Below are 16,541 nucleotides of genomic sequence, written 5' to 3'. Positions count from 1 at the left end.
ACAGAGCTGAGAAATTCTTCTAAAATATGTTGTTCGTGTTCTGCAGAAGAAAGAAAATCATACACATCTGGGATGGCATGAGGATGAGTAAATTATGAGAGAAGTTTTACATTTTTGGGTGATCAAATCCTTTACGTTATTTCGGACCCTATATGTAAAAATCACTCCTATCTGTCAGATGTCACTGAAATAGGTGTCCTAAAAATGATAACTCTAAACAGCCTACTGCACCTACGAGTAAAGATTTTGACTTTCCAAGATGGTTGCTCCATTTCTTAGTGCTAGGTGATGTAAGCGTAGTCTACTGAAGTGTTTTAAAACTTACACAGGTTCACTCTAATAACTTTTTTTCACCTCTAATAAATATAGTTAAACTGAATGTAAACTGCATGTGTCATTTTCAGTACCTTGCGGCTGGTGTAGTGAGCATGCTTCACCAGTTTGCCGTTGAGCGCCTGCAGAAACATTTCATCTGTCACTTTCCCCACATTCATGCATGCCTCATCCAGAACCGCAAAAATGCCCTTATGCTGTTGTTCCACCAGATCCACTATGATCTGATTGTTAAAGTACTCGATCTGTTTCCAAAAACACACAAGACAAAAACAAAACAATTGTATTTAAGAAAAGTGAGGTACAGTAGAACCGGATGGATGGATGGATGGATGGATGGATGGATGGATGGATGGATGGATGGATGGATGGATGGATGGATGGATGGATGGATGGATGGATGGATGGATGGATGGATGGATGGATGGATGGATGGATGGATGGATGGATGGATGGATGGATGGATGGATGGATGGATGGATGGATGGATGGATGGATGGATGGATGGATGGATGGATGGATGGATGGATGGATGGATGGATGGATGGATGGATGGATGGATGGATGGATGGATATAAAATAGTAGTAGAAAAAAGTTGTGAAATGTTTGTGGGACTAACCATCAAACCAAAATAAAACAATCAAATCAAACCCACATGTTTCCAGGGAATCCCCTCTCGCTGATATTCCTCCTGTTCCTGTTTCAACACCAGCTGAATAAAGAGCTGCTGCAGTTTTTCATTGCAGTAGTTAATACAGAACTGCTCGAAACTAGACAAAACAAGGAAAATAGGGGGTAATTGGAGTATAGAGCAGAATAATTTGCTCTATGAAAGTGCCTCATGTCTTTAATATTGTATGTACTCTCACCTGTTGTTCTGAAAAATTTCAAAGCCATAAATGTCCAGTACTCCAATCACTGTGTTCTTCCCATGGACCCTTGCATCATAGATTTTCACCTCAATTATGTCATTGATTCTTCCCACAATCCAACAGAAAAGACGCTCATAAATGGCCTGTAAATGGCAATAAACGTTTACTGGTGAGTGAAGAAACAGAGTAGATGTGAAAAGCTTAGTCATTCAATTCTTAGTCATTCAAGTTAGTCTCTCTTTGAGTGAGAGTGTGCCTGTGACATTATTATGGATCAAAACATTCAAATATCATATTTAAGGCCAGTAGAAGCTTTTATTCAAACCTTGGCACAAGTTCCCTGGCATCCCTACGCGTATGCAAATTTGTGGTCAAACAGCTTTATTTACAGCTGGGAAAACACTCATTTTGTTCGAGCCTATTCATACCTTGGCCAAGGCATCACGGCCATAACTGGCCTCTTTATCAGTGTGCTGTTTGTCAATGACGTCACGGCCAGTGGCCACAGTGCGATAGAGTAGGGCCTTCTCTACATTCTCCTCTTTGGTAGACAGCAAATCCCCCAGCACTGATACAAGCTTAGAGTTCTCAATGAGAGTCACATCTCCATCACTTCCAAACTTTAGATTCCCCTGAACACGGAAACACATTCTACATTATCATAATGATTCAATGAGTTTGGGTATGGAAATACAGGTTAAGAGCAATATTAGCTCTAGTAGGTAAGACTTTTCCACTGGCCACAGCCCTACTGGAAAAAAACAGCTTGAACCAGTCTGGTTTTCTTGTCTTAGCTTGTCTCTCTTCATTGTCAGGCTGCCCTGCTTATTGGTTTTAGAGGAGTTTGGGGCACTTGTTAGCTGTTCAGGCTGGGAGACCACCTAGCCAACAAGCTAAACACCAGTTTGGCTAGGCAGGGAGACCAGTTAGTCCATCTTAAACCTGTCAAGACCTGCAAACCATTTTAGGCTGGTTAAGATGTTTATTTCAGCAAATATTGAAGCAAAGAAGAATTTTTAACCAAATGCAAGATGGTAGCCAGGATCTTGTAGACCGTCTGAACCTCCTCTGCAGTGAAGCCAATCACCTTCATGGCATCAGTGACAGTTTTAAAATCAGCACTGTCATTTATAGAGGACTGCAAGATTGAAAAACAATTTGAGTAAGTTACTATCACATAAACAAAAGCATCCTGTTATGTTAAGCAACTAAAACCATGTATTCCACTGATATAAATAGTTATATTTTATATTTATATATATTTAATAACAAATTTAAAATAAATTCTTCATATAAATTTGGCTTTAGGGAAAATATCCCATTTGGCCTTTCCCCAATAATAGACTGGCTAAAAGCCCTTCATTTAGTTGATGTAAATCAATGCTTTTGTCTTTTTGATGAGGTTATTAAATCTACAATTACTCTCACGTCAAATTATAGCTAAGCAATTGAAAATTGCTGATGCAGCAGCTAAATACACTGACTCCCTAAAACTATGAGAGCAGCACTCATGTTGCTAATTATTCTGACATGCAGGTGGCTAACAGTTCCTGCAGAGTAACACTGATTTCATCCAATAGGCCCATTTTGCAACCGCAGTGCTGTAGGATGAAGTGTGAAGTTTTGCCAGCATGTACACAAATAAAAGACTGGGGAACTGGAATTAAATGTTTGAACTAGGCTGTTTGCTTCAAAGCTTTGTAAGCTTAACAATCCAGTCTGTTCCATGACGACACCTTGTTTGTTGCTATAAAATTGTTTTTGCTCCCTCTCATTAAACTCCCTGCAGAGGCAATGGAACAACACTCTGATTTGCCTCCTGACTCAACGGGCTAACGATATGAGATAATTACACTCCGAGTCACAGATTTTCAATATGCAGTAATGACTAGTGTACCTACTGTATAGTTAGAACACACATCTGCACCTGGGACAACTATAATCAAATTCCCTGCACAAGTGGCCAATGCTTCCATGTGTGATTGCATCTGCAATGTTTTTTCTTGTCCTGAGATCCCAATGGAGGCCTTGAGACTGTTTATGACATCTATAAATACCGAAAACATTTTCTATATAACATTACAACCATAATAGATTATTTTATTTTGTACTTAAAGCAATACCTTAATCTGGCCTCCAACTTTAATGTAGCTGTATGCTGTGGGATCTCTCTGAATATGAAGGGTCCGCAGCTGAGCATCTGGTGCTCCCTTGACCAGCTGACAAATACATTGAAAAATAAATTTCACATGAAAAATATTCCCCTTATTTTCTCTGCGGACATGGAGAAGAACGTACATTTTAGACTTGAGAATAACAGTTTGCAAGCAGACAAAAGTGTACAACATGGACATTATTTTTTGTGGGCAATAAAAGTTCTGAACAAGAACACTCTGACACTGAAGTCATAACCACATTTATCTGGTAAGAGTCATTGTATGCTTTAGCATAAAAACAGAAATGCTGGCAAAACAAGACAAAAACAGCATCTTCAATTTGGACACAAACCTTTCACTCACCTGGTAGAAAGAGTGGAAACTTCTCTCTTCTTCCTGCTGAAAGATGACTCGAGACTAAGGAAGAAATGAAAAAGCACAGCTAAAGATAAATTATAGTTTAAATTTAAAACAACATAGTAACAGTGTGCATAGTCCTTTTAGGATAAATGCAACATTTTCAAAATGTTTGCAGCACACATAAAATAAGAGCAAATTCAAACAGAATATCAAAACATTTTTACATTTTCTGAAGAAAATGTAAGTGATTGGTGCTTGCCAGGGCAAAACTTGCTGTCATGATGCTAGGGATTTGTGGGTGGTTGCCAGGCCTTCCAATGTAGTTGCTAGGGTGTTCTGGTTGGTTTCTAGGGTTTTGCTATATGGTCGCTTACCATTACCAGTCAAAAAAGCCCACCCTCTAAGTGCAATTCTATGATATTCTCATTCCTAGATATGGCTTGGATCACTCCTCCTTCCCAAGGTGAAAATCGTACGTTTGATCTCTTTGAGAAAAGTAATATCACACCTCTCCTTAACAAAAAGCATGATTTGATGCATTATTCATGTTCATAGTTCAAATTGCATGCCACAGTTTAATAATTGGTTAATAAGTAATGCTTGCCTTAGCAAACTCCACTAATAAACATTTAGAAATGCTACAATTCTGAGATTGAGAGAAACGTTTTAAGTTTCGTCTTGGTCTCCTCTTTTGTGCCCCCTACCTTCTCAAGCAGGTAGTTGCTGATATGGCCGCCAATGGGGTCTCCCTTAAAATCAAAGTTGATATCCATGTACTTGCCGAACCGGCTGGAGTTATCATTGCGGTTGGTCTTGGCATTCCCGAAAGCCTCCAGGACACAGTTGGATTTCAGCAGCATGTTTTTCACCCTGTATAAACACACTTTTCATTTCTACAACTTTTGTTAGCCAATTGTGCATTGGCTCACCACTGCAGCTGAACCAGTGTCTATTTGTGAGGCTGAATGATCTGATTGCTGGTGAGACTTGGCATAAAAGTAAATACACAAATCTGTCTGTATGAAGCCTTTACGAGCCTGTATACATGTAGTATGCAGTATACAGTATCAACATGTGGTATACAGCACACTGGTTGGAAGTGTTGCAATGGAAGATTTATTGGGCCTGCTGAATGGGTAAGACCACAGAATTCTCCATCGATAGAGAAACATTTATGATCCAGAAACATTTATGATCCAAACATCTGCAACATCCTTTAAATGTCTTGCTGGACAGATACAGATCATTTTGTCATATGAACAGATACAGATGCAAATACAGATAATAGCTTCGCTGCACACCCCTAGACAGCACTATTTTAAGAAGCCCAATAGAGTCACCAGAATACCAGCATCCAATGCTGTGATTCAGAATTCACAACAATGCTGGATTTGCAACAAAGGTTGCCTTTTGCATTAGACCCATAGGTTACAAAAGCTATATTTAAATAAATTAGGGAAATCCTTCTTTTTGGACTGACTTTGGATGTATTTCCTTGAAAACATTTTGACCAATGCCCAGATTCCACAGAGCCATAGCTTTAGCAGAGAGAGAAAATATCCATATCTATCCAATATCCATATTAAATACACACACACACACACACACACACACACACACACACACACACACACACACACACACTGCAGTAGCTCATTAAAAAGCCTTTTGTTTTACAATCCAATTGCTGCAGTCATGGTCGAAACAAAAGAAGGTATATCTATGTTATGGCAGGGCGGAGGGCGAGACCGGGTGTGTATGATCACAACCTGGCCCCACCCTCCGCCCTGCCACATATGTTATGTTGCAAAAATGTAAATGGTCCATCAAGGTTTAAATGCTCCATAGAGTATTCATCTGTTAGGAATATTTCTCCTTTTTATAAAACAAAGAAACTGAAACATGCTCCATCTTTTTTTCTTCTTCTTTAAACTGTGCAACCTCTAGGTGCTATATAAATGTAACAATATTATTATTAATTAACTAAATAATGGCATCTTATCATAAAAATTCCTGATAGATTTATGGGACTTTCACCTGTTTGTAGGCTATATTGATTTTATTTTCATTTATTTTAATGTTTGAATTTGTATTTATTATTCATAGCAATATGTGTGCTTGACATTTCACATTTTCTTGACACCTCCTGCCTTCAGAATAATGTTGTTATACATGAACAGACAAATTAAAATTCTGTTTTATGCAGATATTAATATCTGAAATACCAGGAGAAACAAAAGTTAAAAACATATTCCACAGTTAATGTAGCCTACAAATTCAGCTTCATCTGGTAAATAAGAAAATAAATAATAATATATATATATTTTTTTAAATAATAGTTGTACAATAATAATAATAATTATTATTATTATTATTATTAGGCTATCATTATGAAAAAGGCATTTACAAGACATATTTTATTAATAGCAACTATAAATGTAACTATAAAAGAGTAACATTTAAAAATGGGCATTTCATTTATTTTCGACACACTTCAGGTTTAAGCCCTGCCCACACCCGGTTCTATCCGAATACAGAGACAGATACAGATCATTTTGTCATATGAACAGATACAGATGCAAATACAGATAATAGCTTCGCTGCACACCCCTAGACAGCACTATTTTAATCTCTGCCCCATATTTCAGTTATATCACTATATTTCCCTTTGAGGCCAACTCCAATATATTATTTATGCACACCCTACTATGAGAAACTTCACTTTTACAATTCTCTAGCAGTGATTTGTATGATTATGTACATCTAGATAAACAACATAGAATATGTATATATTAAACGTATGGTTCTGGATTGCTCAGCAGTTGTTCATTATAATGTTTCAGAATCAGAATTTGCTTTTTTGCCTAGTGTTCTTATGTACACAATGAATTTTTGGGGATGATAGGAGAAACCAGTGCACACAGAACATTACAGTGAAACAGAATACAAAACAAGGTAAGAGTATAAATAGACATACAAATAATAGGATATATAACAGAATACTGTATGTACATGTGCAAGTGGAGGCAAGCATGAAATTCTACACAGAATGGTGCTAATATGACTCATCACTGCTGCAGCGAGGAGAGAGGAACAGAACGGCTTTTGTTGTACATACCTCTCCACCTCTGCTCTTTGGCTGGGATTGGTGATAGCAGCGATATATTGCATAATGTATTTACTAGCCTCCGTTTTTCCAGCTCCACTCTCCCCTGCAAAGTAAACAAACATCAACAAATGCTTAATAGATATGAAAATATCATAATATACATACAGTGGGGATCAAAATTATGAGAACACACATTTTATTTTAGGATTTTAGGATATTAAAAACTGTAAAAGAAATATGTGAAATGAACAAGAACTATTTAAGATTCTACACTATTTCTAGGACACTAATCAAATATAAGCACACTTGTGGCAGTGACTAACTATTGTGCAAAACATCATATATCCCAAGACACATTGATTAAGACCCTTAACGTACTTGTCACATAATAGTGAGTAACCATAAAATAGGCCTCATGAAACATATTCTGTGTAACGTGTTGGCAGGCAGAAGAGTGAGAAGTGAGAACCCAAGTGCAGTTTTATTTTAGAAAGTGCCATAAATTCAAAAATGTCAATAAAAAACAAACATAAACTACTTGACAACATTACACCAACAATATACAAAGGACTAGAGAACATGATGGTTATAAATGCACAGACAATGACAATGAAACATGAACCAATAAAAAGACTAAAATAATAACAAGACTACTAAAATAGGAACCACTGAAAAGACAAGAATGATAACATTAAGTTATCAGTCTTGACTGTTAACAAGACAATAAACCAATGAGAACAAGACACATGAACAAGAGAGAAACAGGATAATCATATGACTAGACAATGAACTGAACTAATTTCAAAATAAAATATCTGAAAACATGAACAAAAACACATAAACATGACACTCTGTATGAGATGCTCATATTGCAGGCTCATTCTACTTAAAGGGGTCATGACATGGTTTTTTTTTATTGTATTATTATGTTCCCTTAGGTGCAATTATAGTATTAATATATTTTTTTTTAAGAAAAACTTTTAAAATCTAGTGATTTATGACCTTTTCCCACCCTGTTTCTCATCCTCTGATTCAAACAGTCTGTTTTGGGGGCGTTTTCCATTTAAGACTTCAGTGTTAACGCCCACTGTTATGATTGGCTAACGTCAGTGCCTATGTATCAATTATTGACGCCCCCAGCCAGAACAATATGCAAGTAAACTAAGTAAAAACACTGTGATTATTCATAATGAATGAAATTGCGCTTTAAAAAGTAGTTTAAAGTTTAAAATAGATTACTTACAGTTTGCGTCGTTGTTGTTCCCAGAATAGTCGGCACGGACTTATCTTTGAGCAACAGTTTTCTGGCAAAGCCAGCATCATATTGAGATTTGTTCTCAAAACAGTCATCCTTAAAATGTACAGAACAAACGCTTAAGTTAACACTGCCGTGACTGGAACGTCCGCAAAAAATAAACTGCATCCATTTTTCCCTGACGTCTGGATCTTTCGGCAGCTTATTCAGAGGTTTTGTTTGACCACAGCCAGGAACAGCACATCTGTGTGGCATCGTAATTTTCCTGTGCACAAGTAGTCTCTGTCAGAGCTCGCTGTCCATCGACTGAACACTTGTGAGGCGCACGGCGATACGAAATGAGCGTAGTTGTCTTGCGCTTAAATCGTAGTTATCTTGTGCTGGAGGCGGTCATATGCAAACGCTGTTACGTCACTTCTAACCGACACGTCACTTCTAACCATGAATCCAGAACGAGCTGTATTTTGAGCTTGATTAAATAAATGATTCGTTTAGAATGGGGAGGAAGTCTTAAAATATTAAACTTGCAGGACGTTTTAATGATACAAAGACCTCTTATATACCAAAAGATCAAGGCAAATTTGGTTTCTCATGTCATGACCCCTTTAATACTTAAATAAATGGCAGGTTCCATGGTTTGCCACAAGATGGCACTATATATGCCAAATATTTTTGCTGTGTAGTCACAACCTGTGGTCACCTTCTGGATAAAAATCAATGTTTGATGAATCAACATTACTTCGCTTTTCAACCTTGAGTTGTCTCACATTATTCCCCTATGTGTGTGTCCCACCTCAACTTATTTTCACAGTGTCCCAGACAGAAAACAAACAATCACAACAAGGCATTTTTGGATGAAATTGTAAAACAACAATATTTTTGTTAATCTTATTCACACAATGGGGTTGTGGAGATCATGTCTTGAGAAAGCAATTTGCTCATGCACTAAATATATTGTGGACAATCTCTGCTCAAACAGTCCACTGTGACTGGGAGACCACAGACTACATTCTCATCTGACCACAGATCTAATCACATCATTCCAGTCATACTGCAGCCTTTCAAGAACACACAAAAGCCAGAATTCCAGTAATGCCTGTTTATTTACTGAAATGGACAGAAAGAAGACAAAAGGAGGATTTTAAAGAATCCTAAAATACAAATGTATTTGTTTATAGTGACCATGGATATTAAGCTTCAAAAATTACAACAATAAAGCATCATATAAATAGTCCATACAACTTCTTGTGCTTCATTCCAAGTCTTCTGAAGATATACAACAGCTTTTGCGTGAGGAACAGATCCACATTTGAGTCATTGTTCACTAATAATGGCCCCCTTCTGAATGAATCTTTCTTTGAGCCAGTTATTTTTAATGAACTTGTTGAGCTGGTTCACAAAACAGAATAAATGATTCGTTCACAAATCAGACTGATCTGGTACTCGAGATAAGCTTGCGGACACAATGACCCAGTTGCAGTGGGAAACAGCTCACTACAGGGGGACATTATATGACTTTAGCGCACAATCATATGGTCTTATTTTATATAGCTTTTATGGTGTTTTTATATGTTTGGAGTTTTACAGCCATGGTCACTTATTTAACTGAAAAGACCTTCATGAATATATATCTAAACATCCAATTTTTTTTAACATTATATTCCAGCATAGTCTACCTGAGATAACAATGCACGTGTCTTTGTTCCTCCTCTTCATGGCTTTGTATGCAGCATCAGCAATGGCAAATAGATGAGGCGGTCGTTCGTACAACTCTCGGCCTTTGTACTGTTCGATGGTGTCCCGCCCATAAATGTTCATGGCGCGGTAAGGGTTAACCGACACCACCACTTCTCCAATGTAGCTGTAGATACGACCCTTTTCAAACCTGCACCAGAAAGAGACAACAGATCATTGATTTGCTGTTTTCACATTCATGCATATTTGTTCACCGTGACTCTTTAATAATTTAACTTTTTAAATGTTTGTTTTGTGGCCAGTGTGGTTTGTATAATCATATTGCAGAGTCTTACGCAAAGGGCAGCTTAATTAATTATATCTTTCAGAAATATTAAGCAAATAAAACATGAGAGAGCAGGATAGTCAAGGTCATGTTTTATGAGATGTGTAATCTGTTTGCGAAAAAATAAATGCTTCTTTAACTTTTCATAGACTCCCAAGTACAAGAGGACATAATGAACATCTAAAAACAGCTCTGAGAAACACACCATTCCAAAACATACAACTAGTAGGAAGGGGACGTCCCAGTACTTTCAAGTGACAGAACAATACCACAAAGAACCAGAGAGAAGAATTGCATCTCCACCCTTTAATGCAAACTCCTGGCTCACATAAAGCCAGTAGATGAAGTTAACTCTGCCTTGCAAAAGCAAGCTGTTTTGAGCATGATTCTCTGGGGAGCTTATATCTCACTTTCCTGTTCTTCTCGGCAGACCTGGGTCATGCCGAGAATAAGGCATCCTTTCTTCTCAACCTGCGGGTTTGCCAAGCCTCCCTAAGCTCCATCCTGCCCCAGTCAGTGCGCTTAGAAGTTTAAGGCATGACCTCATAGATTTATACTGAATCACTGGCACTATATTACTATTCAGAACTGAAGCTGAGCTCTATAGATATTTCTGTTTCAAAGAAAAATCACAAATGATATTTCTTTAATATTTCATTTGTTCCTCTGAGATAGCAATGAGATTTGATAAACACATCTCAACTCAACGTGGATGAAAAGATTCAGTGGAGATCAAATGTAGTCTCCTGTAATCTCAAATGTCTCTAAAGTTTCAGAAGAGATCTCAAAAATGTCTTGAACTGTGCAAAATCTGCAATCAGAAGTCAAAGATTTCAATAGGAACAAATATTTCAACAATGAGAAGAACTGGTACGAAGCCTTTGGAGAGTAGCCTACCTTACTTACACCCCGCAAAACTGAAATGTACCAAACATTCACATGAAACAGCACTTCATTCACTCAGGTCTTCTCATAAATACATCAGGGATTCATGAAATGAACAACGATCCTTCAAACTTGAATAAATCACCATGTGCACTTCCCGGAACTTATTTAAATCTGCTTCAATTCAAGTGTGGATTACTTGAAACTTACTTAGTAAAAGTTTTATGAAAAGTTTTAGATCAGCTAGACTGAGGTAAACTCAGTTAAATTCAGCACTCTGTGCATGCATCAGTACTATATCATGGATGTCAAGGGTTGAATGGCAAGCAGGGTGGCATGGCAGTGGTGCTTGTGCCATTGGTGGCAGCAGCCTGTCAGGCCAGCCCTGCAGTAATGTGGATGAAAAGGCTCTTTTGTGGCAGCCTGTGGGTACGATGCTGCGGTATACCCTCTCCATTGTTCTTGTCAATGTGAAGTCTGTGTGTAAGGAGTACAGGCCAGTCCTTGACACCACAACACAGCAGCCTGGCTCTACTCACCCACATCAGCCTTGCAGGGAGCACAACGTCAGCTAATGACAATGATAGCGGGATCACCATCGTTTTAATAAATAATGGTATTATATCTCATTTTTTTAAATAAAATATTATGTCCTAATATAAAAATACTTTCTCGTATCCCGGTTTAATATGCAGAGTCAATTATAAGTTAGTCAGCTGGTTGAATCCCTTGAAAAGTATAAACACTGTGGCGCTATCAAAACATTTCTGTGTTTGTTTGAGAATTCTGACCAGTATGAAACTGCAATATTGGCTCAACAAATGTTTGGGACAGGCTTTCTTGTTTGTCTGACCAATGGTCAAAAAGCACTATACAAATAGATTGAAGTGTTCCTGAAACCTATTTGAAAACAGAAAAGAAAAACACTACACTAAGGCAAGTGTAGTAATTTCCTTTTGTTTTATTTAATTATTTTGATCAATTTTATTTTTATTTTATATTTTATTTTTGGTAATGCGACTAATAAAGTCTAAATGCCAAAATATCTCAAATGTGAATGCAGACGCTTCCAGCGTCAAAACAAAGTTGCGTTCCAAAAAGTTGTGTCAGGCCACAATTCATAAGACAACACGAGGATGCATTGCATTGTGAATGTTGCTGCAAGGGCCACTATAGCCAACATTTGTGTGAACCGTCCACTTCTACGGTGAGTTTTCTCTTTCAAATCAACTACTGTCATTTTGAAGCAACTGTTTAAAGAGAATATTGCTGAGAAAGTCAAGTCAAGTCAACATATTTATAGCAACTTATCTAAATAATACAATCCTGTTTTTGCAAAGGCTTTAGAATTTAACTATCGCTCCCTTGAGTAATGAGTTTGTTTACTGCCATAGTAACGCATGTTTTTGATCAACTGGACCACACATTGGTCAAGTGCTTGCATCTGTAAAATATGTTTTTGGCCAAAAAAAAAGTGCTATGCAAATAAAATGCCTTTTATTATTTATTATTATTACCATCATCATGTATGAAACTGCAGCAAAACTGAATTTCTTCTCTCAATGTCAAGAAGAACGAGACAAAACTAAGCTCATTTAAGCAGAAAATCTGAATGACATTTTGACTTGCGGTGTGAACATAGCCATAACAACCCATGATACTCTACATATTTTTTCACTTTCCCCCTACACTGAACTTAAACTCAGTGGCTCTTGAAGCTCTGCAATGTAACTGGGAATAATGCAACCATGAGGCGAATCAGGTTGAAATCTCTTGATTTTGTTTGCCTTTTGGTCCCATCCTCACACACAAACACTAGTTTGGGCACACACACACGCACACGCGCACGTCATTCATTCCAGCATAGAAATTGGTAATTAGATAAAATAAATAATTTCAATTGCTGTCACGGCCCTTCATTAAGCCCACTGTCACACTCATAGTCAAAGCATATTGTTGCGATTGCAATAACTGTCATAGAAGTTAAAGTGATTGATGCATCACACTGATAAAAATGCACAAGCCACTGAATCCACCATCTGTTGTCTCATCACAACCCAGCCAGTGGTAAATCCACTGTGATGATGAGAACATGGCTGTAAATCCTGCTGACTCCACGTGTTTCACTATCTTCAGGGTTTAAGAATAGAAACATGACAAACGTCCAACCCTTTAAGTTCTTCCTGTCCACAGAGGACAACTGCCTAAAGAAATCGACTGTGCATGTAACAGAATCCCAGAATATATTGGTGTGCATGTGCGAAAGCAAAGCAACAGATTCCAAGTCAACATTAAAGTAATCCATAAGACTCCAGTCTTCAGAACCAAAAAAGGACTAATAAATATTTATCTGTTTCTCACCCACATCTATCATATCACTTCTGAAGCTATGGATTAAAACACTGGTGTTGTGTGGGTTACTTTTATGATGCCTTTATGTGCTTTTTGCAGCGTAAATTTTGGCATCAAAAAGTGTGGACCTACAGAACAGTGATATCCTTCTAAAAATCATAATTTGTGTTCTGAAGAAAAAAGAAAGACATACACATCTGGGATGGAATGAGGGCGAGTAAATGATGAGAGAGTTTTCATTTTTGGGTGAACTATCCCTTTAACTGTGATTAATTTTGATTCAGTTTCCTGAAAGTAGTCACAATAAAACTGTGGGTACCCAAGTGTATATGCCTAAAAACCTGTGTGCAACTGTTTAACGCACAAATCATAATTTATAAATGGCATTGTACAAACTGCAGCTAAATACAGTTGTCAGTTCACCTTTTAGTGCTTAATCCCATTTTGTACAGAAACGGTTCAGTAATTTACGGGAGTGAAAACCACATTCTACTTCTGAATTAACTCCCAAAAAAACAGTGACAACCGCATTTTTAAAAATTCCACATAGTGTGTATGGAACTGAACAAATAATGATGTGATCAAAAGAGTGTGAGATGTGTCCGTCTTCACCTGTTGCAAATAACACAAAAAAAATAGCAAATGCAAAACGGGTTAAGTGGGTGGAATTCATATTTCTTGTTTACAGGTGCGAGATGCTAAAGCATTGCTATGATTTTCACTTGTCAATCGTCGCAATTGCAGGAAACAGTCCTGTATTCCGTACATACGTGAAATGAAAATGTAGGGGATTCACTACCACATTTAAATGTTGTTGTCACTCCCAAAACTTTGTAGTGTGTACGTGGCCAATAAGTTCGCATTTACATTTTGGCAAAATTTCAAATAAAATTTAGAACCAACTCAAACCACATGGATGCAAAATCAAAAAAATTTAAACATTGGATGTGTTAATCACAAATGTTTTTTTTTATTAAACATACTGTATTATTCTTAGAAACTGAATAGCTAATTGACCCTCAGAGTAAATAGAACTAGTGTGCCATAGCTCTCTGAGATAGGTTAAGCAAAAAAATGCATCCAGTGTGGTTGTGGAGAGCTGGCTAATGAGAGGTCCAAAACACAATCACATGTAGACCTATTTCTTGTGCATGGTCTTAGGTAAGAGCACTTCTTTAGAGAGCAAAAGGCTACATTTTCTGAGAATGAGGAATGTCTGTACAAGTGAGGTTATGCAGAGATCCCTTAAATAAAGATGGTTTGGGCAAGTATTATGCTAATTACTAACTATAGGTATCCTAAAACAGGTAAGCATTCCCACCTTTAGAAAAATCTGAATTCATCAACATTAAAACAAGGGTCTTTATGCAGGATGTGTATGCACCTGTATGCAGATTTTATGTGCACATAAGTGCACTTATATGCTATTATTAGTGAATGGGATCCAAAGTGCTTAAGGAAGAGGCACTGTTTTTTTTGTCAGTTTCCCAATAGGCGTGGGAGGGGTTGCATCGAGATTAAGGACGTGGGTCAGGAAGCAACAGGCCACTTTCTCTAACAGCTGGATCTGGAACTGCTCCACAGGTTGAAGCCTCAACACTCTTACTATGAGTACACTATCGTCTTTATAGCTGTTGTACAAATTGACTATCAAAAAATAAATATATATTTTTATTCTTTATACAGGGTTCCTACGCCTTTTGACGAATTAATTGCCATGACCTTTTCAGACACTCATGATTATTGGACAAGGATTTTTTAAAAGGTTGGTTCATAAATGAAAATTCTGTGATTGTTTACTGACATCCATTCTTCTGTTTACCACAAAAGGAGATGCTAGGCAAAATGTTAGCCTCAGTCAATAATTTTTTAATTGTATGGACAAAAGATGCAATTAAAGTGATGAAAGAGCCAAGTCTACACCCTTGGCCATGTATGAATGTCCTTTAAAACACTTTAGAGACAGTAAGAGCCTGATGCCTAAATTTTCAAATGGGATCATAGGCCAGGCATGTTTGTGTGGGTCTCTTGTGGTTGTTTGTCTGTGGTTGACCAGGGAGGGGCACGCAGCATGTAACATTCCATTCACACAAATAGCAAGTAACAGTAAAAAGTGAGCGGAGTGAAAATTAACCGAACTGGACAACAGTACAGGGTGAGAAAGCAAAGGATGGAGTATTAGAGACAAAAAAAGAGACGAAAAGTTGAAGATATAAGAAAGGCAAAACACAACTTGTCTTTTCTTTTTCTCCCCAATTTGGAATACCCAATTCCAATGCGCTGCAAGTCCTCATGGTGACGTAATGACGCACCTCAATCTGGGTGGCGGAGGACGAATCTCAGTTGCCTCCGCGTCTGAGACAGTCAATTTGCGCATCTTATCACGTGGCTTGTTGAGCATGTTACCACGGAAACATAGAGCGTGTGGAGGCTTCAAGCTATTCTCTGCTGCATCCACGCAACTCACCACGCGCCCCATCGAGAACGAGAACCACATTATAGCGACCACGAGGAGGTTACCCCATGTGACTCTACCCTCCCTAGCAACCGGGCCAATTTGGTTGCTTGGGAGACCTGGCTGGAATCACTCATCACACCCTGGATTCAAACTCATGACTCAAGGGGTGGTAATCAGTGTCTATACTTGCTGAGCTACCCAGGCCCAAACACAAGTTGTCTTAAACAAACGACAAAGTCTTGCAATTGAAATAATGGCCGTGTTACAAGGTCTAGAGGCAAGTTCAGGGTTCAAATCCAGCGTACGTGCCACTGCTCTCATAGTACTCAAAAATGGACATGGACGTCAAGATTTTTAATTGAATTGAATTAAAAATGACTTCAATTTCGGGTTGTTTCTCACAAAGCTTTATCGCATACTTTGATAAGACTTAAGCTATGACACAAGGGCCCCATGCTACTTCAAAGACACTTTTGGATCTTTTTTTAGCTTTAAAAGTTAGGCACAATTCACGGCCACTGTATTGAAGAGATGGCCTATGATATTTTTTAAAACATCACATTTTTTGTTCCATATATGAAAGAAAGTGTCCCCACAGTAAATGGCACAGCACCTTAAATTTAAGGCAGTCCAGGCCTGCACATTAAAGTGTAGAAATATGGGATGGTCCATCCCCTAAATAGCACATCAAAGCCTATGCATTCACAACCCCAGCAATGAGAGGATAACCTGTCCCTGAT

At 37.8% G+C, this 16,541-nt stretch overlaps 1 protein-coding gene across 2 annotated transcripts in view; it reads right to left on the bottom strand.

Moving 5' to 3' along the window:
• Positions 1–16,541, bottom strand: part of LOC127633214 (unconventional myosin-Id-like) — a 103,044-nt gene that overhangs the window by 70,609 nt on the left and 15,894 nt on the right. For both annotated transcript variants that reach the window (XM_052112140.1, XM_052112141.1), the window contains exons 2-11: positions 9,763–9,971; positions 6,841–6,934; positions 4,427–4,592; positions 3,726–3,779; positions 3,330–3,425; positions 2,228–2,344; positions 1,635–1,838; positions 1,204–1,349; positions 990–1,104; positions 408–578 (exon numbers count right to left, since the gene is read on the bottom strand). In XM_052112140.1, coding sequence (XP_051968100.1) covers positions 408–578; positions 990–1,104; positions 1,204–1,349; positions 1,635–1,838; positions 2,228–2,344; positions 3,330–3,425; positions 3,726–3,779; positions 4,427–4,592; positions 6,841–6,934; positions 9,763–9,971 — 1,372 coding nt within the window. The remainder of the gene's footprint in view (positions 1–407; positions 579–989; positions 1,105–1,203; positions 1,350–1,634; positions 1,839–2,227; positions 2,345–3,329; positions 3,426–3,725; positions 3,780–4,426; positions 4,593–6,840; positions 6,935–9,762; positions 9,972–16,541) is intronic.

Source organism: Xyrauchen texanus, chromosome 40 (assembly GCF_025860055.1).
Source record: "Xyrauchen texanus isolate HMW12.3.18 chromosome 40, RBS_HiC_50CHRs, whole genome shotgun sequence".
In the NCBI taxonomy this organism is placed as follows: domain Eukaryota; kingdom Metazoa; phylum Chordata; class Actinopteri; order Cypriniformes; family Catostomidae; genus Xyrauchen; species Xyrauchen texanus.
This window is presented reverse-complemented; position numbering and strand designations above follow the sequence as displayed.